The 24,841-nt window shown below is 39.3% G+C and overlaps 1 protein-coding gene across 2 annotated transcripts in view; it reads right to left on the reverse strand.

Moving 5' to 3' along the window:
- Positions 1-2,537: 2,537 nt before the first annotated feature.
- Positions 2,538-24,841, reverse strand: part of KIF25 (kinesin family member 25) — a 64,574-nt gene continuing 42,270 nt past the window's right edge. For both annotated transcript variants that reach the window (XM_089529996.1, XM_089529997.1), the window contains exons 9-15: positions 22,885-22,959; positions 20,628-20,777; positions 17,585-17,761; positions 13,558-13,709; positions 11,910-12,113; positions 6,471-6,626; positions 2,538-3,901 (exon numbers count right to left, since the gene is read on the reverse strand). In XM_089529996.1, coding sequence (XP_089386122.1) covers positions 3,744-3,901; positions 6,471-6,626; positions 11,910-12,113; positions 13,558-13,709; positions 17,585-17,761; positions 20,628-20,777; positions 22,885-22,959 — 1,072 coding nt within the window. In that variant the 3' untranslated portion in view covers positions 2,538-3,743. The remainder of the gene's footprint in view (positions 3,902-6,470; positions 6,627-11,909; positions 12,114-13,557; positions 13,710-17,584; positions 17,762-20,627; positions 20,778-22,884; positions 22,960-24,841) is intronic.

The following is a 24,841-nucleotide window of genomic DNA, read 5'->3' on the forward strand; positions in this document are numbered from 1 at the left end:
ATTTTCAGCCCAGCTCTGGTTCTCATCTTAAAGATTCCTTTCTATGATCCAGCTCCTATATCCTTCCTGACATCACCATTTTCAGCCTAAAATAACTGGGTTGTTGCATTTTGATCATTTCGTTAGCATCCTAGTTTGCTTTAGTAAAACTTAAGAGCTTTATTATTTATAGCTGTTACTTATAAAACACATAAAATTATCTTTGCTCTTCCTCCTGGTGCCTCAGGTATATAGCAGCTAGAAATCACCTCTACTTTGAAAGCAATGGTGATGATGAGCCATGTAGGCATATGTGTTCTTCTCTAAAAGAAAAGCCTCAGATCAAAATTCCACATTAATGAGGGGGGGAAAATGAATTCTACAACATGTACAAACTATGCAAATAAAATTTAATATACTATGTACACAGTACACTCCATGTCTTGCATTAAGATTTCTACTTTGGTTACTCCAGAAAAGTACAGAGGGTTCTGCTTTCAAAACTTGGTCTCTAGAAATCTGATATCACAAAGCAAGAACTGCTCATGGACTTTAATCACATCATGCAGTTCAATCCTCTGCATGTTTATGAAGAAATCAAGTTTGTCTTTGCTTGATGTGATCTATTCATAAAATGCAGTTTTTAAGGGCTAGATACCTGCTGGTTCAAGAAGAAAAAGATTTTTAGGAAGCCTTTTTAAACACTCAACCACCATTTCACAAGTGGCACACTACTTACAGAATTCCCAAAGAGGCTTCCTTGCTACCTGTCTTGCTGTCTTTCAGGCACATCTCTTTTTATTCTTCTAGAGTTTTAAACCTGGGGCTTACCGTAATTGCTCAAATCCAATGAATTCAATTACATTTTATTGTTCTAGTTTTCTGTTTAACATTGGCCTTTCTGGAGTTATTTTTGTCTGTCTTTATTAACTTATACTGTTTTATTGCTATCTGTTTTATATGTCACTCAGGTTGAATGATGGTTAAATGATAGTTTATAAATAAAGGAAATGAAAAATGGTTCATTGGATTTGTCAACATTTTAATAAAGCTTTTGGATAAAGAAATAGAGGATATTCATCAAATTTGCAGATGTCACCAACTGGGAAGGTTAGCTGAGGCCCGGTACAGATGGACCCTGAAGTACGCTCTCGTCACGTGCGAGAGGCACCCCACCCACACTCCGCTCGCCCCTACCAACTTTGTTCTTTCAGACTGCATCTACACAGCAGAAATAATCTGGTTTGTTCACTGGTGCCACAACAAACTGCAATTCCCAGAATTCCATACCATTGAGCCATGGTAGCTAAAGTGGTGTCGAACCAGATTATTTCTGTCATGTGGATGCAGCCTCAGTTAGTCTCAAAGGTGCTACAAGATCACACTTCAACTAAAATGTGAACATTATGCTACTGGTATATGTATTCTGAACTAAAAGAAAATCTTAGTTCAAAATCCAGCATAAAGAAAAACACATTTTAATGAGGCAACAGTGCAATGTGATAGTAAACAGAGAGGGCACAATTCTAGACAGTATCAACAAAGATATTGTTCCAAATCAAGGAAGTAATGGTACTATTGTGTCCTGCTATGGTCAGGCCTCACCTGGCATACTGTTTCCAGTTCTAGGCATTAGAGTTTAAGGATGATATTGATAAGATAGAACATGTAAGATTACATGGATTTGTAATTGGTTGACTGGCTGAATCCAAAGGGTGCTCAACAATGGCTCCTTTTCATCCTGGAGAGAAGTGACCAGTGGGGTCCCACAGGGCTCTGTCCTGGGGCCAGTGTTATTCAACATCTTTATCAATGACTTGGATGACAGAATTAGGGGTATACTTATCAAATTTGCAGATGACACCAAATTAGGAGGAGTACCTAACACCCCAGACAGGATCAAAATTCAAAATGACCCGAATAAACTAGAAAATTGGGCCACAGCTAACAAAATGAACTTCAACATGGAGAAATGTAAGGTACTGCACTTAGGGCGGAAAAATAAAATGCACAGATATATGATGGGGGACACCTGGCTGAATGAGATTATGTGTGAAAGGGATCTCGGAGTCCAAGTAGACCACAAGTTGAAAATGAGTCAACAGTGTGATGCGGCAGCTAACAAGGCCAATGCGATTTTAGGCTGCATCAATAGAAGTATGGTGTCTAGATCAAGGGAAGTAATGGTGCCACTCTATTCTGCTCTAGTCAGGCCCCACCGGGAATATTGTGTCCAGTTCTGGACACCACAATTCAAAAAGGACATTGAGAAACTGGAGCGTGTCCAAAGGAGAGCGACTAAAATGGTGAAGGGTCTGGAAACTATGTCCTATGAGAAACAACTTAGGGAGCTGGGGATGTTTAGCCTGGAGAAATGAATGTTAAGAGATGATATGATAGCCCTGTTTAAATATTTGAAAGGATGTCATATTGAGGAGGAAGCTGACTTGTTTTCTGCTGCTCCAGAGACTAGGACCCAGAGCAATGGATGCAAGCTACAAGAAAAGAGATTTCACCTCAACATTAGGAAGAACTTCCTGACCGTAAGGGCTGTTTGACAGTGGAACACACTCCCTCGGAGTGTAGTGGAGTCTGCCTCCTTGGAGGTCTTTAAGCAGAGGCTGGATGGCCATTTGTCGGGGATGCTTTGACTGAGAGTTCCTGCATGGCAGGGGGGTTGAACTGGATGGTCCTTGCGGTCTCTTCCAACTCTATGATTCTATGTCTAGACAAGGGACACCAAAGTTGTAACAGAATTTGAGCCCTATAGGGGCTTGGGAGAGTTGGATATGTTCATCCTAAAAAGATTACTATAGGTTGACAACAATCTTCAACTGTTTGAAGAACCGTCATGTAGGGATACAGCAAGTTTGCTTTATGCAACTCCACAAGGTAGGACCTAAACAAATGGATTTAAATGGTAAAGGATTAAACTAAAAATGAGCAAGTACCTCCTGGAGGTACAAGCTGTTTAACAGAGGAATGCATTGCCTTTGAAGGTGGTGGTCTCTCCTTCATTGGAAATCTTTGAACAGGTTGGATGGACATCTATGCTTCAGCTGTGAGTTTTCTGCACAGGAAGAGGAGCCTTTGAGTCCCTTCTTCTTTAATGTATTTCTGGGCTTGATAGGGGCTAGGGCCAAGTGCTAGTCTTCTCCTGGCTGAACAGCAGACCCAAGTGGAAGTAGGAGGGGAGCTATCTTCCCCCGCCCACACAGCTTCTTGTCTATCTCCAAAACCAGGTTGTAGGTAGCTCCCAGGGTTGTAGGAGGAACAGGAAGGGTGATAAATTCTATCATGCTGCTGCTGCTGTGACAGGCTTAGATTTAGCCTATGTGTTAAAATATGCATCTAAAGGGTAGGCCTTTCACACATGCAGTATACCCCCCACTATGTATCATAGAATGTCTGGCATGCTCTTTTTCTTAGTTGTGTTAACTAGCAGCACTATATAACTAAAGTCTGGATTATGGGAGTTCTGCTCTTCTTCTGTGACTCCTAAAAGGTTTATTTCCTGAAACATGATTTTCTGGCTGCTTTAAAATGAAAACTAGACATCCTAGCTTATCTTATCTCATAGCTTTTTGTTAATACATGCAATTATTCTTGGAACCAGAATATTGCTTAGCAAGTTTATATAGACTGCCAATGCTTTTCTGAGGATTGTTTATTTTAACTGGCAATTTACATTTTTATGACAATACGATCCATTTCAGTTTGAGGAACTCATTAATAATGCTTCAATCCACAGGAGTCTTTATGTCTTATTTGGATTTGCTTAGCGCCAGCGGATTTCTTTTCTTGGCTTGCCCTCTCTGAACTTGCCGTGCACGAGAACCAAATCCAAGGGTTTGTAGTGACTCTGTTATGTACTTCTGGCTGGGGGAGACACACAACATCAACAGCAACTTTGCATCACCCCCTAAGAAAAAACAAAGACATACATTTGCATGGATTTCTCAATAACATGCAAAATGGTGACAGGGCTAAGTTGCCCAGCATTTACTTCCTCTTGCCCTAGAGATAGGAACATAGTTGAAATGTTAAGGGCCAAATACTTTGCTTAAAGAATGCAAAGATTAAGGCCTTAGGACTTAGTAGTGGGTGGTATAAACTGGAACTCATCATTATGCTGTTGTTTTTAAAATGAGATTAACTTCATTAAAAGGGGAGTGGATGGCATCTTAAAAGAAAGGCAATGAAACACTCATTGCTGGGAAAAATTACTTTTTGCACTGCAACCCCAGAATCCCCCTTTAGGAGATTATTCTTATCTTTAATCCAAAAAGAAAAAGAAAAAAGAAATGAAACTTTACCAGGCTCTGAAAATGGTATTCAATGAAGACAGTGAATGTAACACTGTAATAGCATGTTAAAGATATGAGACCTCCAGATATCCTAATAATCACATTTGAAAAGGAGGAGGAAGATGCCCTCCCCACTGCTGTATTCTGCAGACTACCTCATGGTCTACAATTTAGTTATAATTTCTATATCCTTCACTCTAGATTGTGCCCCCCCCCCCGGCCTTACATACAAGTAGAGCATCACATTTTCCAATATGGAGGCTGAGAAAAGCATCCATTTTCAAAACATTAAATCAGACATGGGCAAAGTGGGGCCATGGAACCATATGAGACTCACAAGGACCATTACATTTCTGGTCAAAACAAGGTGAATTGCCTTTAGCACCTCTCCATATGTCAGCTGTTAAGTGGCAACTTTGCCTCCCCTCATCTTATTTGTTCAGTTCCAAGAAAGAAAAGCCCCACCAGCTCCCCACCGAGCTACACCAATCCAAGCCAGCCTTTCTACAAGGCAATTTCTCAGGCCTGGCAAATGCTCTCACCTCTCCATGTCTCCTGTCCCCTCTCTTTCTATTCTACTCTCATCTCCCATCAAAATCCTGCTTCTCTTCTCCTTCTGTTCTTCTAGTCACTAATCCTCGTCACACTGAGACCATGAAGCCTCCTCCTCCACTGTACAGATAAACAGCACATGGCTAGGCTTAGGATCTCAGGATCAGCAGCAGTAGCTACAAAGCTACCACAACCCCATCATACGGGCCAGTGTTTGGTTGGAGAAGAGGGAGAGAGGGAAAGGATGAGAGAGTGGAATGAGGGGACTTCAGCTCCAGCCAATAACCAACTGCTGCTATGTGATGAGGTGTAGCTTTGCTGCTGCTGTTCCTGAAAGCCTAAGTCTAGCCAAGTGTTGTGTGTCTGTACAGTAGCAGTGGTGGTAGTAGCAGTGGTCTTGGTGACAGCAAACAAATATATATGCAGACAGAGACTCCTGAAACCCACCCAAGTTTATTTTCTTTTCAGCAGAATAAACTTTATGGTAAATTAAATAAATAGTTTAGATACAAATAACATTTTTGAGATTTTATTTTTATTTTATTTTTCATTTTTATGCCACCTTTCTCTGCAAGGCACCTCATAAAATAAAAACACAACGTTACAATTAAAAAAAAAATTAAAATAATCCAGTTATTCTTCACCTAACCCTATTTCCCCCATAAATCCTGTTATGAGCACAAATTACTGTAAATACTTTTTTAGGAACACAATCATCACTGGATTATTTCTTCAGGCAAGCCTGAAGAAAGAGAGCCCTCCCTCCATGATAACTGACAACCTTCAGCCTGTGAAGGAGTGAACAGGCAGGCCCAGCTCCATCAGGGCTAGTTTGAAGATAGAGAGCCCTCCATCCATGATAACTGACAACCTTCGGCCTATGAGGGAGTGAGCAGGCAGGCCCAGCTGCATTAGGGCTAGCCTGAAGAGCCCTCCCTGCAGTCCATCTGCCTTGGTCCAGGCCTCAGAGGGAGAGAGTAACCACTGGACCGCATCCCCTTTCCCACCACCATTCCCTTCTCCTTTTGTGTTGTGTCTTTTAGATTGTAAGCCTGAGGGCAGGGAACCGTCTAATTAAAAATAATAATTGTAAGCTGCTCTGATAGCCTTTAGGGCTGAAGGGCAGGGTATAAATACCATAAATAAATAAAATAAAATAAATCACATTATAGCAGAACTTAACGTATGCTGCTTAACATAACATCACATTAAGTTCTTTGGATTCTGGTTCTCTGGAGACCAGAATGTAGACTAAATACCATGTTAGGCTTCCCACTTTTGGAGGAGGTGGTGGTGAGATGGGACTTCCAGGGCTTTAGCAGCTGTGAGGCAAGTAGAACTTCAACAGATGCAACGCCCCAGGGCTTGTCAACTTCTACTTGGCACAGAGCTGCTAAAGTTACTCAGATCCAGCTTCTGGGGGTGGGAGGACAAAAACAAGAGAAACATAGTGCTTGTTTCTGTATAGAATCAAAGGATTTCTGATTTAGCATACCACTAATAGAATCTTCTATGATTCTTGAATTCAGTTTCATATTAGTTATACATTTCACAATGTTAAAATACCACATACAGATGACCTTTTTAAAAAAAACTGCAGGAAAGATGGTTAGAATTTCAAGCTATAATCACCAATGGAATCCTGAAGCAAATGTGTAAGTTTGCTGTTTCGATATGGCACATGAGACCGCTGTTCTGATATTGCTCCAAGTACATCTGCTAGAGCAGACAAGCTGCGATTAATGAAGGAGGTCTCTCTCAGGACTGAGCCAGTCACACCAGACATACCTAGCAGAGAAAAAGAATACATACCACTAAAAATTACCAAGACTTTTTCAACATTTCCATACACCTGAATATACAATAGAGAACCAGGCATATTTGGTTGAAGTGTAACATTTTTGTCTACATAAGATACAAGAGATGAACTTGGTCTCCTGAGCCAGTGTCATAAGATAGACAATGCTTTCTTTCTTTCCCTTTACATGAAAAGGTAAAGGCCAGCTTCTTGTACCTCTTGTGACAAATTCCATATTAATGGGATGGCAAAGCATTTTTACTGTCACTTTTAAATGTGTTGCAAAATCAGCTTGCAAAAACAACAAAAGTACATGTATACAAAATGTAAGTTCAGCGCTGAAACATTTTTACCAGTGACCTCTTTCTTCCTATCAAATATCACAAAAATACTTTAAAATTTGAAGATACATAAAAACATAAAAAAACTGACATCGCCAAAAATGAAGGCCCTTTGTGAGGTAAAATATAATACAGTGCGCCCTTACTTTATGCGGGGGATCCATTCCGGACTCCCCTGTGTAAAGCAAATTCTGCCTATGCTCCAGCCCCATTTAAATGAATGGGGCTCATGCATGTGGCGGTGCACGTGTACCATTGGTGCACACCCCATTTTTCCCTATGGGACGCGCTGCCCCTTCTCCCCACGTGGCTTTCACATATGACACAGGCACACTGTACAACTATTCAACAATTCTGTGAACTGTTAAACTGAAGAACATACCTATGGTAAACAGAATTGCTTTAAAATACTACCAGAGGTTCAGCTCTCACATCCATTTTGAAACAACTCTACCATGGCCTGTTACAGACTGCCAAGATAAAGCTGCTTTGGGCCTCTTTGGAGGTATGCTGTATTATTATTATTATTATTATTATTATTATTATTATTATTATTATTATTCTATACCGCTTTTCCATACTGATCAAAGCAGTGAACAACAAAGAATACAAAATACAATAAACCAAGAGACATCACAATATATACATAACATTAAAACTGAGCAATAAAAATTCCATCACAGTTAAAAACCATAAAACCATATCACAGCCAGCTGAGTTAATAATCAATGATACAAGATACAGATCAGGGGGGAGACCGCAAATATCAAGGCACATGGGGGAAAGCTTGACGGAAAAGAAAGGTCTTAAGTCTCTTTTTAAAGAGATCCAGGGAGGTGATGGAGCGGAGCTCTTCGGAAAGGGTGTTCCAAATTTGTGGGGCCGAGATGGAAAAGGCCCTTTGCGAGGTCGACACATCTCACAGTTGGTACCCTCAACAAATTCTTCCCGGCTGACCTGAGTGTGCGGGGCGGATTATATGGGGGGAGGCGGTCCTCCAAGTAACCTTGGCCCAAGCCATTTAGGGCTTTATAGGTAATTACCAACACCTTGTATTGCGCCCGGAAGCGAATGGGCAGCCAATGGAGATCTTGTAAGATGGGTGTTATATGGTCAGCTCTAGAACAGCCGGCGACCAATCTTGCAGCAGTTTAAATGATGCATGTATCCTAAGAATCCGGAAGCTGCACCAAAGCTGCACTCCAGTGCTTAGGAATAGAGTGTGGCTTTGGCACGACCTCTGGACTCTTAGGACCCATGCATCATTTAAATAGCATACCTCCAGAGACCCGAAGCAGCTTTATTTTGGCAGTCTGTAACAGGCCCATGTCAGCTTTGTTTCATCTGAATACTCAGTTCTCATCTGAGAACTAGTGAACTAATTCTTCATTACTTTTCTTCCTTCTGTGAGAAAGTCTTTGGAAACTATATTTTTTGAAAACTATTTGCAAGTCAAGATAATCTATAAAAAATTTGAATATGGTTATTTTGCCCAGAAAAAAAACTTTTTCTACACCAAAAACAGCATTTTCTGTCCAAAAATAGTATTTCCATATGTGTTTATGGTGTAAAAAATGCTTTCTCTATGAAACAATAACCATGTGTGAATTTTGCATCAAATGAGTCCCAAACTGTGAAGATTCTCTTCAGTCCAGTTTTGTCAGTGTGTCTCAATTGTTTGCTTTGTTGTATGCCTTCAAGTCATTTCTGATTTACAGCAACCCTAAGATGAACCAAAACTATCACAAAATTTTCTTGGCAGAATGTGTTCAGCTGGGGTTTGCCCTTACCCACCTCTGAGGCTGAGAGTGTGACTTCCCAAGGTTGCCCAGTAAGTTTCCATGTCTGAGTTGGGGTTTGAACCTTGGTCTCCCAATGTCTTAGTCCAACATTCAAAACACTACATCATACTGGCTCTCATGTTTCTCAGTATTTAACCATTTTGCAAATACTTTAGGATATACTTTCCATCCCTCATAAGAACTAACACTGACATGAAGGAAAGCTGTTGGGAGTTAATGGTATTCTGAAATGACACACATAATAATTTTAAATTCAACAGGTTCAAATGAAATATTCAAAATGGAAAAGATGATCTGGTCAGTGGTTTAGCCCAGAAATGGGTGAACATGAGTAGTAGGATGCAGAGAAGTTTTTTTAAAAACTTTTGTATTTTTAATGTAATTTTATACTATTTCAATCAGATGATTTTAATTGCTTTTAAATTTTTACTGTTAAGTTTTTAATCAATTTTATTTGTGAGCTGCCTTGGACCCAGGAGAAAGGTGGCAGTGATAAATAAATAGGAAAGAATAAGACCATGATGAGTTAAAGACAATTCTCAAATGAATAAATGTGTACTTTACAAAATTAGTTGTCTTCAGTGAAGCCTTTCTAAAATTTCTATTAAGACTTTTGAAGAGCAGAATTGAACTCCCAGAATGCCCTAGTCAGCATGGACACTACCTCTGGCAAAATATTAACAGAAACAAATTGTTAGTCTCTATTGTTCATTAATGGTATTGAGCAATACCATCTGGCAATGTGGTCTTTCCTAAAAACAGACCATCAAATGGTTGCCCTCAGTGAAGAATGGATACTCCCAACAAATAAAATATGTATATTTTAAAAAGTTTTTTTAAAAAACCAAAACAAAACACAGCATTAAAAGTAACCAGGGAAAAGAATTTTTGGCAGCGATGCAAAAGACTCATAACATAAGGTTTGGTTTTCAAAACATTATTTCTGGAATGTTACATTTGACTGAGTAGTTTTTCTTGGTAAGCACATTTGTTCTTTAGGAAATAAATAATCAGGTTTCTGAAAGGACTATCCTTGAAGAGGAAACAAGCACTTGAAGGGAGAGAGAAAGAGAGAAGGGGAACCAAAGAAGACAGAAAATTATTTACATGATGGGTTGCATCAACATCTGTTTGGTATTGTTTTCCACAAGGAGACTGAAGAAACCCAGGCTGAATAATGACAGTTTTGACAACTATTTGATGTAGTTAAATCATATTTGCATTTTAAACATTTTTAACTTGACACATACAGTACCTAGGTGACTTGGCAGTATGAAGGTAACACCTATTAGTAATTAGTAATAGTTAAACCATGGCTGGGCAGCAAGGTAGGAATGGAGTTAAGAAGCCATTCTGGCACTCTGCAAAACACCCTAGAGAACTTTTTAGAGTGGGGAGAAGTTACTTTTTTGGACTGCAACTCCCTCTGCAGCCAGCTGCCTGGGGATTCTGAAAGATGTAATGCAAAGAAATTTGAAAGTTGTAGTCCAAAAGCAACATTTCCAAGTTCTCGTTCTTTCATAGGTTCCTTCTGTCCTTATACCTCAAAATGAGTTCAGGTCAGGAGCTAGGCCTAACAGATACATACTGTACATACATACATACATGGACAGTTCAAATAGCAAACTTATTCTGAAAATGTATGTTTGGAAGTATTACACTATCCACCAACATCAGGAAGGTATCACAAGGCATGGAGAAATACTGAGATTTGCTGAAACAACCAAAAGACGAAACAAATGTAGAGTGTTGAACTGGGACTCTAGGACATAGGCTTTGAATCGCTGTTGGGCCATGGAACCTTGGTGACCTGGGTGACCTTGGGAAAGTCACACTCTCTCAGCTTCAAGGAAAGACAATGGCAAACCCTCTCTGAACAAATCTTGCCAAGAAAGCTCCTTGATACATTCGCCTTAGGGTCACCATAAGACAGAAAGGACTTGAAGAAACACAACAATATCTCCGTGATAGAGATGGACTGGTTCAGAGGATGGATGGAAATCCCCATGATCGTATCATTCTCTGTTCAGGTTTTCTTTCTTTTGCATGAAACAGCAGGCACTCTCTCCACTTTTGTCCTATCAGTCAACTAGAGGTCATTTTGTTAATGGATAAAATACACACTTTGGTCCAAAACACAGTGTAGAAATAATCCAGTTTGACACTGCTTTAACTGCCCTGGCTCAATGCTAGGGAATTCTTGGAATTGTAGCTTTGTGAGAATTCTCTGTCAAAGAGCTCTGGTACCACAAAAAACTACAATTCCCCAGATTCCCTAGCACTGAGCCAGGGCAGTTAAAGTGTTTTCAAACTGGATTATTTCTGCAATGCATTTTGGGCCTTTGATTCAAAACAGGCAAACATCATATTATACAAACTTCATGCAATATGACATGGAAATCCATAAATTTCTAAATGCTCCATACTGGAGCAATTAAGGAATACAGTCAACCCTCCATATTCACTGATTTTTCAACCATCCATGTCTTGAAAATATTTTTTTAAAAATCTGCAACACAAAGTGATTTTGGCCATTTTATATAAGAAACATCATTTTACTATCCCATAGTATTTTGTGGGACTTCAGCATCCACGGATTTTGGTATCCATGTTGGGGGGGGGGCAGGGGGTCCTGGAACCAAACCCCAGCAGATTACCATTGGCTTTTTAGGAATGTGGGAAAGTAGAGGTTTGTGGTACTTTAGCTTCAACGGATAAAAGAAAAGGCAGAGGAAGATATGGAAGTAAAGGCATATTGGTCACTCCAATCTGATAAGGAATGCATAAAAAATTAATGGGAATTTTAAAGGAAAAATCAGAGTTTTTAATTAAACAGTAATTTGAATGGTACTAGGAAGCTTTGTCAATAAAAATGAGGAAGACCTCTAGTATTCCTTTAAGTAATAAACCGTGGTTGGATCTCAATCAGTCTTGTCACATTCTACTGGAACATGGGTCTAACATCAACATATATATCTAGTCTGATATATTTCTGTTGGTGGTCCTGAATGTCTGCATTTTGCGCTCTCCTTTATACACTGTGCTGAATAAACTAAATACAAAACTAGTCCCAGGGTAGGCTTAACTTTTTCCTAAGCCTGAAGTTGTTTTGTCCCAAAGGCTGACATACCAGCACATTCGCTGCCAGCCAAATCAACCAGTTGAAGTTTTGTTCTCATTTGTTTCAGCTTTCCCATCGATTCACTGACAAAGGATGCTGGTGAAGAAGCTCTAGAAGGAAAGGAGGGTGTGTCATCTCTCACTGAGTGGGGACAGGTCAAGAAATGTTCTTTACTCTGTTTTTGACTAGAATGGTCACCTGAATAAGACGTACCTGGATGATACAAAGAGAAACATCAAATAAAGGTTTATTTCTAATCCTGAAGAAATGAAGTCAGACTAGTATTTGGGAAAGTGTTTTTTTAACAACAGCTCTCAGAATTCCCCCAGCTCAGCATGGCTAGTGTAACCTTTAAAAAAGTAACTTTTCCAAAGTCAGACCCAGGCACACAGTTCAGTACAATCTCTTGCTTAGGATCAGAGATGGCTGCAGTGGATCCAGTGATTACCTTTTCAGATGAGTCTCATGCAGCTGACTGGTTTTCACCATGTTCACTTCTGCTAATACAGAGACATGTGAAGGGTACTGATATTTTACTCTGGCCATTATGAAATAAAAGTTGTGCATCACAGCAAAGCCAGTAAGCACCCTCCACATGAAATCAAACCTGTTGAACGTCTGAATTCTTTTAAAAAAGGTTTGTACTAGGCCAGAAGAAATGTGCATGTTTACAGAGCAAGAATCTGTATCATGCTAATTTTTCTCTTTTTATATCACATCTCTGCAAATCTCAAAGACTGAACCAGTTTTGTATTTTATTATGGTTCATAATCTGATATTACCATGGTTCTGTTTTCCTTAAGTAGTTCTATAGAAATTGTCTTTTAATAGAGCCAGTGGTTATCAATTTAATGAGTTCAACTTGGCTACCAAGACAATATGAATCAAGAGAGACTGTCAGTGTTACATTACATTCCCTACATTCCTTCCAGAATTATTTCGTAATAACAGTGTGCAAAGGGATCTTATAGCATTTCTGAGACTAACTGGAAGAAAGAAGTTACATCTGGGGAAGGAGACTCAAGTCTCATGCTGCCAGCTTCTTTCTTTCAGTTAGTCTCAAAGGTGCTACAAGATTCCTTTGTACACTGATTTTCCAGACTATCATGGCTATGTCTTTGAATTCTTAATAACAGTTCTGAGTTTTTTGTTACCTGAATTTAAACAATAAGAACTGGTGGCAGTAAATCTGAACTTGAGATACAGTATCAACGAAGGCATGTCTCAAGTGGTTAAAATGCTGACTTTGTTGACAGCAAGATCGGCAGGTTGACAGTTCGAGGCCTAGGTGCCGCATGATGGGGATGAGCTCCCATCACTAGTCCCAGCTTCTGCCAAACTAGCAGTTTGAAAGCATGCAAATGCAAATAAATAAATAGGTATCGCTCTGGTGGGAAGGTAAACAGCATTCTGTGCAATCATGTTGGCCACATGATCATAGAGTAGTCTCTGACAACGCTGGCTCTTTGGCTTATTAACGGGATGAGCACCACCCCCTAAAATCGGACATGGCTTGACAACCTTGTCAGTGGGGAATACCTTTACCTTTTTATCAGCATTAAAACTGACTCTGATTGGGGTTAAAGAGTGGACATGAAGTAAAAACAAGCTGGAGTTGTGTTTTTTATAAGAAATGTGTTAAAAACAAGCTTCTTACCAAAGTCATCCTCTGAAAGGACTGTCGTTACTGTCAAGGTTACCACAAGATGAGAACGAGAGGAATGAGCATGTACTAGTGTTGGGTGCTTAACTCTCAGCTGAAGACCTTTATTGACTTTCTCTAGGAACTCTTCAGCATCTTCAACAGGCCTACAAAAATAAACAAACATCTTAATGGATTAAGAAAATCCTGCAATTAATTGTGAGTGAAGATTTACGAAATTTCCCTGCAACCCAGAATCATATAATTGGAAGGAACCACAAGGGCTATGGAGCTCAAACCCTTGACAAGCAGGAATAATTAACTAATGCACTCCTGAAAGATGCCCATCCAACCTCTTTTTAAAGATTTCCAAAGATGGAGAGTTCACCACCCTCTGAGGCAGTCTATTTCACTATTAAACAGCTCTTAAGTCACGAAGTTTTTCCTCATGTTTTCTTGCAATTTCATGCCATAGCCTCTGGAGCAGCAGGAAAAAGAAGCTTGCTCCATTTTCTCCCCTCCTATCTTGTCTAACTTTGTTCTCAACGTTGCTCCTATTTGTTTTCTTCAGCTAGATGAGAGGTGGGAAACCTATGCTCCTCCAGATGTTGTTGAAATAAAGCTTTTATAATCACTAAGCACTGCCCTAGAAAGTTAAGTCATTCATAATTTCTTTCAATTGCAAAATAATTAAATAAAATTGGGAACATTTCATTTTTAGTAAAATTTCAAGAATCTAGAAAACAACGTATGTATTCAAGATGTGAATCTAGAAAACAAATCCAAGGAAAGACCTACTGATATATAAATCATTAGTTTTCCTGATGACGTATAACAATATGACTGCTTCCCAATATTATTTTACATGAACTAATGTATGCTAAAATGGGTTAACTGTAGTGTTTTGTATGTTATAAATATTTTCATAATTTCTGTGTTTAAGTTTCTATCAACTCACTTGCTATCTCCTTTCAATAATCCTAGGAAATTTTATGAATTTCATAAAAATGAATCATAGAATCATAGAGTTGGAAGAGACCACAAGGGCCATCCAGTCCAACCCCTGCTATGCAGGAAATCTCAATCAAAGCATCCCTGACGATGGCCATCCAGCCTCTGTTTAAAGACCTCCAAGGAGGGAGACTCCACCACTCACTGAGGGAGTGTATTCCACTGTCGAACAGCCCTTACTGTCAGGAAGTTCCTCCTAATGTTGAGTTGAAATCTCTTTTCCTGCAGTTTGCATCGATTGTTCAGTGTCCTGTTCTCTGGAGCAGCAGAAAACAAGTATTTTAAATCACTGCATCTACCTGAAAAGTTGAGGATAATAGAAAACTGATCTGTACCAAATCAAATTTGTAATAGTGATTGTGAAACACACTCCCTTGGAGTGTGGTGGCGTCTCCTTCCTTGGAGGTCTTTAAACAGAGGCTGGATGGCCACCTGTGGGGGGTGCTTTGATTGTGAGTTCCTGCATGATAGGGGGTTGTTCTGGATAGCCCTTGTAGTGGCCCTTCTAACTCTGATTCTATGAAATAATGGGTCCACATACTCAGTTGGAGTGGTGGCAGTAGCACTTCTGGGTTTTAGATAAAAGCTCTGAACAATGATACGTTCCAATTAGAGTCCTCCCATATTTTCTCACTGTTGTTTTTTTTTTCTGTTTGTTAAACAGAAATGGAGAGAATAGCTACACAATGACTTCTTATTCATAACCCTATGAGCCTTCTATCTGGAAGAACCTGGACTGTGAGGAAGCCTCAAGGACATGCCTGGTGTCCACCACAACTTCTAAATCCAACACCAATTTTTCTTTGACTACACTGGCAAGAGAGGAAGTGAACACTTTGTTTGTGTATATAAGGAAATACATTATAGTTAAAACATTAGTCAAAATCCAAGTAGCTTACTTCAGGGTCCAGAGATCAATGGTGGCCAAACAGCTTGATTTCTTAACTCACTTTTGATTTACTCTCCATTGTTAAAATTTTCTGTATAAACTGCAAATATTGTGTGTTAATAATGTCCCCACTAAATTCAATTGATTTAAAAATATACAGTGTGTCTATGTATGTGTGTCTGTGTGAGGTTTTTTTTTTTTAAAAAAAAACAATGCAATAAAAGGATGTCAATAAAAACAAAGAATCTTGAACAATTGGAAGGAGAACACACAAAATCCTACTCCAGCCAGTTTTCTACCAGCCAGTTTTCTACCACCAGGCACAGATTTCAGCTAGCAGCAGTAAATTTCCTCTGGATTAAAATTTCATAGGACCAATGAGTGAAGAATGAAGTGTTAATACTTATTGTGAATAGTCACTTCTGGAAGCTGCATAGGAGCAATCCACAATCTTGTTTTTAACTGCCATTAAGTCAAAAGTACGATAAGTTTCAGGGCTAGTCTACAAGTATTATACACATTGCTGCAGATTTTTGCACATTCACATCAATGGTTGTCTTCACTTTCCTGCACAAATTCACATCAATTTGCATCTATTCACCTTCCTCTGCTGAAAATGTGCAGCCATCCAAATTCATGCAAAGCAGACAACCACACGTGTGATAATGCACGTTTATGCTGATTTCCATGGGTACCCCAGAAAAGACTGCAAAGCTTTTTTTTCTGCAGTTTAAGGAATTTTTCAAACACCCACAAAAAGCCTGAACTCCTGTGAATCACGTATGGATGGATCACAAAATTTCTATTTGACTGGAATGAATCAGTTTAGTCATCTTGGCTTTTAGGAGAGTTTAGGCTTTATTTGCTCTAGGAATCATTTATTGGTCTTTTTAACACTCCATGGTATTTTTAGATTGGCATCTGGGGATATAACACATGGGGTTGTGGATTGCTCCTCTGCAGCATGGATCAATGATAACAGAGATATACCACAGGCATCTTGGATTTCTGATATCACCCAGAAATTTCTTGGGTGGGGCAATGGATTACGACAAGAACACTGTAATTTGTGAGCAGACTGCCTTACAAACACATGGAACAGGGATTTGGCCACTTTGTTAAGAAGTAAGAGCAAAAGAAATACAAATCTTTTTGTAGTATTCACCCTGAAGTAAATTAATTTCTCATAAACTGGGGGGGGGGGGGGGGGAGGAAAGAAAAGCTGAAATCTGCCAACAGTTCTGCCCTGCCAGCAAAAGTCCAAGCAGGGCTTTGGACATGTCAGAGGCTTTAATGTCACACTCCTCCACCGCCTATCCCCCACTTCTAGGATTGCAGTCTTAGGAAGCATTCAGGAGTCTGATTATGGAAAGCGAATGTTTGCAATTTCTCTATGGACTCCACTTTTCATGAGCTGATCAGTTCATACAGAATATAAAAGCAGACTGGGAGGATTACATTTGCTGAAACCTCCTGTTCATTTGGTATATTTTTAAATCAAGAGATTTTTGGCAATAATAGAAAACCACATAAACAAAGCTCAAGTGGTTTGCTTATGTTAGTGGAACCCACCAACAAAAATACTCTTTTAAATTATCTCCTTTGTGGCCTCCTATATTATAGTTTATAAAGGAAATAAAAGGCTTGTTGTGTCTGACTTTCAGTTCCCTGCTCCCAAACAGCATAAAAATGCTTAAGTTGTGAATGCAAAAGCTGAAGGGGGGGGGGGCATGAAACCTTTATTTCCTTAAGGAATAGAAACAGTTATGGTTTTCTATGGAATTTTAGCATAAGATATGGTTTTCAAACCACCACCACGCCAATCCCCTCAAACTCTTTCCTATTTGCTAATATAGCAAGTTCCCAAGTGTAGGAAAACTACAATACACTGACAGCAAATAACTGGCAATTTTCCACATCCTGAAAAGCTCTAGCTGGTCAGTAATCACCACATAAAAATTATCAGAAGTTTCCAGACAAACTAAAAATCACATTGTTAACATGTCATAAAGGAATATGAAATGCAAGTTGATAGGAAAAAATGTTACTAGTCAACATTCTTTGTCACAGGTACATTCTGTAGGATTTCTCCAAAATACTTTCTTACTACAACTGTGGTCATTACTACACCTGAATACTCACGCATATGTAAGAAGAGGGACATCACTCTTTCCTTCTTTATTAGTGATTATGTCTCTTTTGACACCACTTGGTCTTCCAAAGTTGTCTTTGGCCAGAAGATCAAACACTTCATTGTTATATACTTCAACCACAGAAACTTCAACCAAACGGCTTCCTAGTGGCTTTTCTGAAAGAAGTCTAAAGAAAGGAAAGGGGAAAGAAGCACTTAAGAGGTTGAAACCAAAGCTTAAGCAAACAGTGTTTGTGATCTGGGAGATTATTATAGCCTAACTGAACTGCTTATCTAAATACCAAAAATCCATAACCCTGAGCATTGATGATTTTTCTGAGAAATCTGGGTTCTTTTAAAATCCAGCACACTCTTATTGTAGGGGATATAGTAGACTGGGACATTTTTTTTTTTACTGTATATTTCAGATTGACAGAATTCTAAAAAATATATTATGAATAAATTCTTAGGCTGGGTGGTATACCGGTTTGAGTATTGGACAACGACCCTGAAGACCAGGTTCAAATCCCTACTCTGCCATGGAAACTCACTGGGTGCCCTTGGGCAAGTCACACACTCTCAGCCTCAGAGGAAGCCAATGGCAAATCCACTCTGGACAAATCTTGCCAAGAAAAATCCCAGGATAGATTCACTTTAGGGTCACCATATGTCACAAATTACTTGAAGGTACACAACAACAACAAAGTAGCATCTGTACAAAAATTAGAACTTCAAGAAAAAAACAGATCTGTTAATGAAAGCAGCAAAGTGGCGGAAATGATATACAGTAATAAAGTTCATATTTTAAACATTAAAATAAAGTTGCACAGTCATTCCGAATTGCTGGGCCAGGGTCCAGCAGCAATCTTCAGGTGAGTTAACAGACAATTGTGGGCAATGAACTGGGGAATGAAACATCAAAGTCTACAATGACAAAGTGACAGCAATGTTTGTTGTTGTTAATTGCCCTTGAGTCAACCTCAACTTATGGTGAACCTGTAGATGAGACATCTCCAAGCCCCACTATCCTCCACAGCTCTGCTTAGGTCTTGTAGACCAAGGCCCATGACCTTCCTAATTGACTACGCCATCTTCCTCTTTTTCTATTGCCCTGTACCTTTCCTAGCATTACTGCTTTTTCTAATCAGATATGCCTGCTCATGATGTTATCATGGCATGGCTTTGAGAGAGAGTTTAGGCTTGATCTGCTGAAGGACCCATTCATCTGTCTTTTTGGCAGTCCACTGTATTTTCAGCACTCTTCTCCAGCACCACATCTCAAATGAGTAAAATTTCTTTTTATCTGCTTTTTTAATTGTCCAGCCCTCACATCCATACATGGTGATGGGAAATACAATAGATTAGATGATTCTAACTTTAGTACTCAATTGTACTTTGCTCTTTAGGATTCTGTCTAGTTTTTTTTACTGTTGCCCTTCGCATTCCTAGTCTTCTTCTGATTTCCTGACTGCAGTCATCATTCTGATTGATGTTTGATGCAAGGTACAGGAAATCTTTAACTATTTCAACTTCTTCACTGTCTAGGTTGAATTTATGTAGATCTTCAGTGGTCATTATTTTTGTTCTCTTTACGTTCAGCAGCAAGCTTGCCTTTGCACTTTCTTCTTTGACCTTCCTTAATAATTGTTCCAGTCTATGGCGGGTGCTACTAACATCAGATTGAAAGTGGAAGCACTTTGGAAATATGGGGGAGGCTATGTGTTGCAAGATTGCAAAGAGAATTATGGGTGGTGATCTTGGTAGGAGAGGATTCTTTATCATTCATGTTGCAGAGGGCTAATATATTTGTGGTTTTTCTACTTTCACAGGGGTCCTTGGCCTATAACCCCAGCAAATGTGGAAGGGTGACTGTACATATTGCTAGTAGCCAAAGCAATTTGCACTTGAATTCTATATTGAGTTCTACCTAATTTAGTTTTTCATATTGAAGGAAATATAACATGCACTTTTATCAGAACACATTGGGTTGGATCCAACTGGTACATTAAGTGAGTAAATAGCCTCTTCCATGAGCAGAAAGGCTTTTCCAGACTCAAAATCCCCTTTGGGAAAACAGAACTTATATGCAGAAGATCTCTGTTAGTACAAAAACTACCTCTTGTACATTTCAAGGCATGGGATTGTCACAGCCTTCTGTTAATTCTTGTTCAACAGTTTGAAGTACAGCACAGTAGGCAGGATTTTCCCACTTCCTTATCTCTGGATCCATCCAATTAGCTTTCTATAGCATACCTTTCAGACTGTGTGTGTATCAATTCCCTTATGACTAGTCTTCTCTGAGAGAAGCTCATTTCCATTTTTACTTCCATTAGTTTTGTAGGCTCATTGCTATTTTGAAATTGCATAGTAATTGATGGGACACATAGCTCCCTTTGTGCACATCTGTTTAAAAAAAATGCTCCCCCCACAAAAAAAATCAAAGAACAGTTTGATTGCTGTCAAAGGAGAAGCACATATATACAGTAACTGTACAGTGCATTGATTGAGAGCCACAAAGAACAATGAGGAAAAAGAGAAAATACCAAGCATTAAAATAATTACAACCTTGTGCAGAAATCCTATGCCCAGAAATACTATGAAATGAAATTTGTTAATAATTATATACATTGAAATACCAACTATTTACTGGCAACTGATTCTATCTCTACAATATTGATTGGAACAATTGTCCAAATTGGAATTTTTCTGAATGGGCTTTTGCCATTAAATACACATTAAAATTAAAGACAAAAGAAATAATTGAGTTCTACCAATCTTTCAGAGATTTATTTAGAACATTTCTTGATAGCATCATCTATGAGCAAATTAGTAACCACAACATTTCTAAGTTGTGGAATAAACTACCAGCTGAAATAGATAGACTGGATTTAGGTGCCTATCTCTTTTAGAGTGATCCCTATAAAAATCTTTTTAGACAGACATTTAAGTTAACGCACCTTAGTTTTATTGATAACTATTGTATTGGTAGGCAAATAATATTCTTCCACAAAATGAAATGAATAAATAAACACTACCATTCCACATTAAAGGTACCTGAATACTTCTTCAGTGGCTCTAGGAATAATTCCCAATTCTGATTCTTCTTCCACAGGAAGAGCAACATTCTCTTCTGGCTGGGGCCCCAACATTGTATATGTTTTCCCACTCCCGGTCTGTCCGTAAGCCATAATGCACACATTGTACCTGAAAATCAGAAAGGCTGCTTGTTCTTGAAACCAACAGTTGTTACATATGGAAGCCAGGATATGGTGTGTGTGTTACTATTTCTAATTTTTTAAAGCAAAATATGATGTAATGAAATGGCCTTACTGCTAAATATTGCAGCTCCTTGAAATTACCCATCTCCCTCTTTTTACTCCAGAATTTATTTTTCTCCCTTGCAGGAAATTCTACAATGGAGGAAGAGGTCCAGAGTTAATCAGCACTCTGGTATGGATGAGCAAACTTTTCTTTTCATGCAGAGAACAAGAATGCATGGCTATTAAACACACCATAAAGAGAAACAAAGGAAGATCCAGATTCAAAACACCTGCACATGGTAGTGAATACTCTACACTCTGTGTTTGGCAAAATTACTTTTTTGGAATAAAACTTCCAGAATCTTTCAGGAAGTATGAGGTTAGAGGAACCTGGGGACTGTGCTCAAAACAATAATTTCCTCCCAAGCTTTGTGGATATTCATTGTTTTTCAGAAAGCCACACATACCCAAACTCTTCTCTATAATGAAGAAAGCTACTATGTAATGAAGGAAGTGATGAGGGAAAGTGTTAATATAGTCCATAGTTTATTTCAACTTGTTTGTGAATCATGGGTTCCCTTTTTTGTATGTGGCCAATGAGACCAGTGTTTAGCCAAAGATAAGAAAGGAATCAACTAACTCAACCATACTTCAAACAAGTGAGCTGCAGGTGTCTACTACATTATATGATGTCGACTTCAACCATACCTTTAGGCCCATATTTGTGTGTGCAAATTCAATAAACCATCCTCCAAGCCAACATGAAATATCATTCAGTCTGACTACAAATAGTGAGAAAGGGTAGATAAATGCAAGATCAAAATGTTGTGTCTCTTCAGATTTTACAGAAATAAGGCTGATCAAAACCACAGATTGCATAACTGCTCATCTCTTCCAGACCCACAATCTGCTTCTGTTTAAATTTAGCATCCCAAAAAGGAATAAAGTACTTTTGTTTTTAATAACTTAACATTTCCTGAAGGGCTGTGAAAAAGCCATGTTTCAAGGGAGCTATTTTAAACAGAAGTTGGCTTAAGGGACAAGATGCTTCAACAATGTGTGTGCATAAATTGCACTTGAGGTTGTTATTTGTGTGGGGACCAGGACAACTGGACTTTGAGAAAGAGCAGCAAACAACTTCTTCTCCTGTTTTCTGAGATTCAACATCTTTGAATGGCTAATAACAGGGGTTCCCAACCATTTTGACTTGCGGAGCCCTAAAGGCTCCACTGAGCACAGGTTGGGAGGGAACTGCTGGGGTTTAAAAATGAGGCAACACTGCTGTACTGCATCCTAGAAGTGGGACAGTTAAACAGAAAACAGTTATTCTACTTCTGTGTATGGTATAGTAACTGAGTGAGAAAGAAAGAAAAAATGAAAGAAAGGTGCAGTACAGACCGTCGAAAAATGGTGGTCTGCCGGCACCTGTTTTCCTCCACAGGAAAGCCGTAGGCACCAAACTGCGCGGCTTCCCTACGGAGGAAAAAGAACATGCAAAAAGTGGATTCTCCCCCTCCTCCCGCGCCAGTTACGTCGCAAGTGTGCCAATGGTACACTCGTGACATAACTGGCAGAGTGCGATGTGCACGGGGTGCCATCATTATTGCACCACCAGTACGTGCTAGGTTTAGGGACTGTGCGGTTGCCACGCTGTCCTGTAACCCTAGCACACTGCTTTAGTGCCGTATGTACCATGCCATAGAAAGAAAGAAAAAAGAGACTCAAGACCTCAAGCAGATGGGTCTGATAAAGCGGGCTGCAGCTGCTCTGGCACCATTCATACTGGGGCTACAGCGACCGCATGCGCCTGGCCCCAATCTGGGCCGCTACTGCAGTTTCCAATCTGGCCAGAAAAAGGAGCATTTCCCCCCCACTCCTTCTGTGGTTGGGTTTGGGCCACCTTAGGCGTCCCTGGCGCAGTTTTCACACAGTTTGTGGGTGGGTGTCATTTAAACGCCATGCGCCCAATGCAGCCCAACAGCAGACTTTTTGGCCAGTCTGTTTCGGGCCTTGGTTACATTTGAAATGCTTGCTCTTATCCTTCAACTCACCCATCCAGCAGAGACGTTAATAAAGGGGATACATCTGCAAATACTGCTACTTGTGAATGATCAGCACTGTAAACTCTGTGGAGGGAAAATACAATTCAGTCATTTTGGGAAAATGGTCTGTAGATGATCAAAAGGTCACAGTGACCAAACGGGGAAAAAGAGTAGCATTACTCACTGAAACTTTTATGTTAATTTAACAATATTTCTTCTTTCTCGAAGCACCTAGATCTAAAGTGGAGAATTACTCACACATACTCTGAAGCTGACTTAGACATCAGGAAATTAAACAAAGGAGAAGCTGAGCTACAACTTTATTTTGATAGCCAGATGCAAAGAATTTAAAGTGTTCTGGACAGTGCCAAGCCTATAGGACCTTTTCAAATCTGAGCTATTTCTAGAAATGCAGACTAAGTTAAGATACATTTTATTGGACCAAATGTGTTTGGTGGAGATGCCAGAAAGAAAAAAAAAAGATATTTTGAGCTCCACAGACCTTTCCTTCAAACTAAAATGGTAAAAGCATAATTTTAAAAAGGGGGAAACAAAATGTTGTCTCCTATACCTGTTAACTGTTAGCTCTTACAGTAAAATAAGAATACAAGATTTTAAATCATAGTTTGTTTGTTTTTTTAAAAAAACAATCTGTATGCCATTCCATAACATAATGCTCTGTGGTGATTTGCAATAAATAAGCATAAGGAAGATTTAAGTACAAAATAAGATATCAATGAAATCAAAAGCAAAATGAACACAGCAACAGAAAATAAAATCCATACCAACATCAGAGTTAAAACACAATTTTGAAACTGAGAGACCCAGACTACTCCACCATGAAAGGTCTGGCCTAGGTGAACAAGAACATGTTCACTTGGCCACAGACAGACTCCAAAGATAGAAGGTGGCAAACTTCTCTAGAAAGTTTGTTCCATAACAAGGATGTCTCTATCAATAAGGCCTTTCAAATGCACGCAACTTGTGGACTACACAATTCCTTATTTTAAACAGAGTGAAACCCCATTTAGAACAGCATTTACCTGGCTGGCCAAACCACCAATCAGCATGTCACAAATTTCTTTGCTGCAGCTAAACAAGCAGATACTTTCTTTCTTTCTTTCTTTTTAACAAGCAGATACTTTCATGCTCTTCTCCTCTAGACTATGTACTTGGAGTGTGATCCCATTAATTAAAAAAAAATTAAATTATATACATTTTGAAATTAAATCTTCCTTTTTTTCCAAATAGAAATTTAAATAGGTCCCCTGGGCCAAGCAATGGGTGTCTACTGTCAAAGGACATAAGAAGACAAGAATAGCCCTGCTGGATCAGACCAAAGGTTTACCTTGCCCAGAATTTTGTTCAGTGGCCAACCAGCTGCTGCAGTGGGAAGCCCACAAACAGGACATGAGTGTAGTAGGGGAGGAGGGTGTCACATAGTTTTAACTGTATGAGTCTATTTAATTAAAGAATGCTAGAAGGGGATGAATTAAGGAATAATCAGAGAAACAGATCTGAACAGTGAAATACTTTTCAGACTTGTCTCATCTTCAGGCAGTGCTTATACCAGACCTGCACAACTTGGCAGTAGGAAGGGGCCAAAATTAAAATAGGCCAAACTTCTTTGAGTTGCAGATCGGTTTTAATTAGATGTTAATTAATTAATATTAATTATTAGTAATTAATAATAATACATATTAATATTAATTCCATCCTCATCCTCCTCTGCCCAGCCCTCTCCTCAGGAGAAAGCAGAACAGTGAAGGAGCCTTGCTGGGAGAGCATTTGTCCTTCCCCCTCCTCCACATGGCCCTTTCCTCAGGAGAAGGTTGAGCAGCAGAGGAGCCTTGAAGTCATTCCACATCTTCATGGGCCGCCCAAAATCCTTTGGCGAGCCACATGCAGCCTCCAGCCATATGTGGTGCAGGCCTGCCTTATACAATCTAGATCACATTATAAGATT

Source organism: Sceloporus occidentalis, unplaced genomic scaffold (assembly GCF_023333645.1).
Source record: "Sceloporus occidentalis isolate IW3139 unplaced genomic scaffold, rSceOcc1.0.p SCAF_6, whole genome shotgun sequence".
NCBI lineage: Eukaryota > Metazoa > Chordata > Lepidosauria > Squamata > Phrynosomatidae > Sceloporus > Sceloporus occidentalis.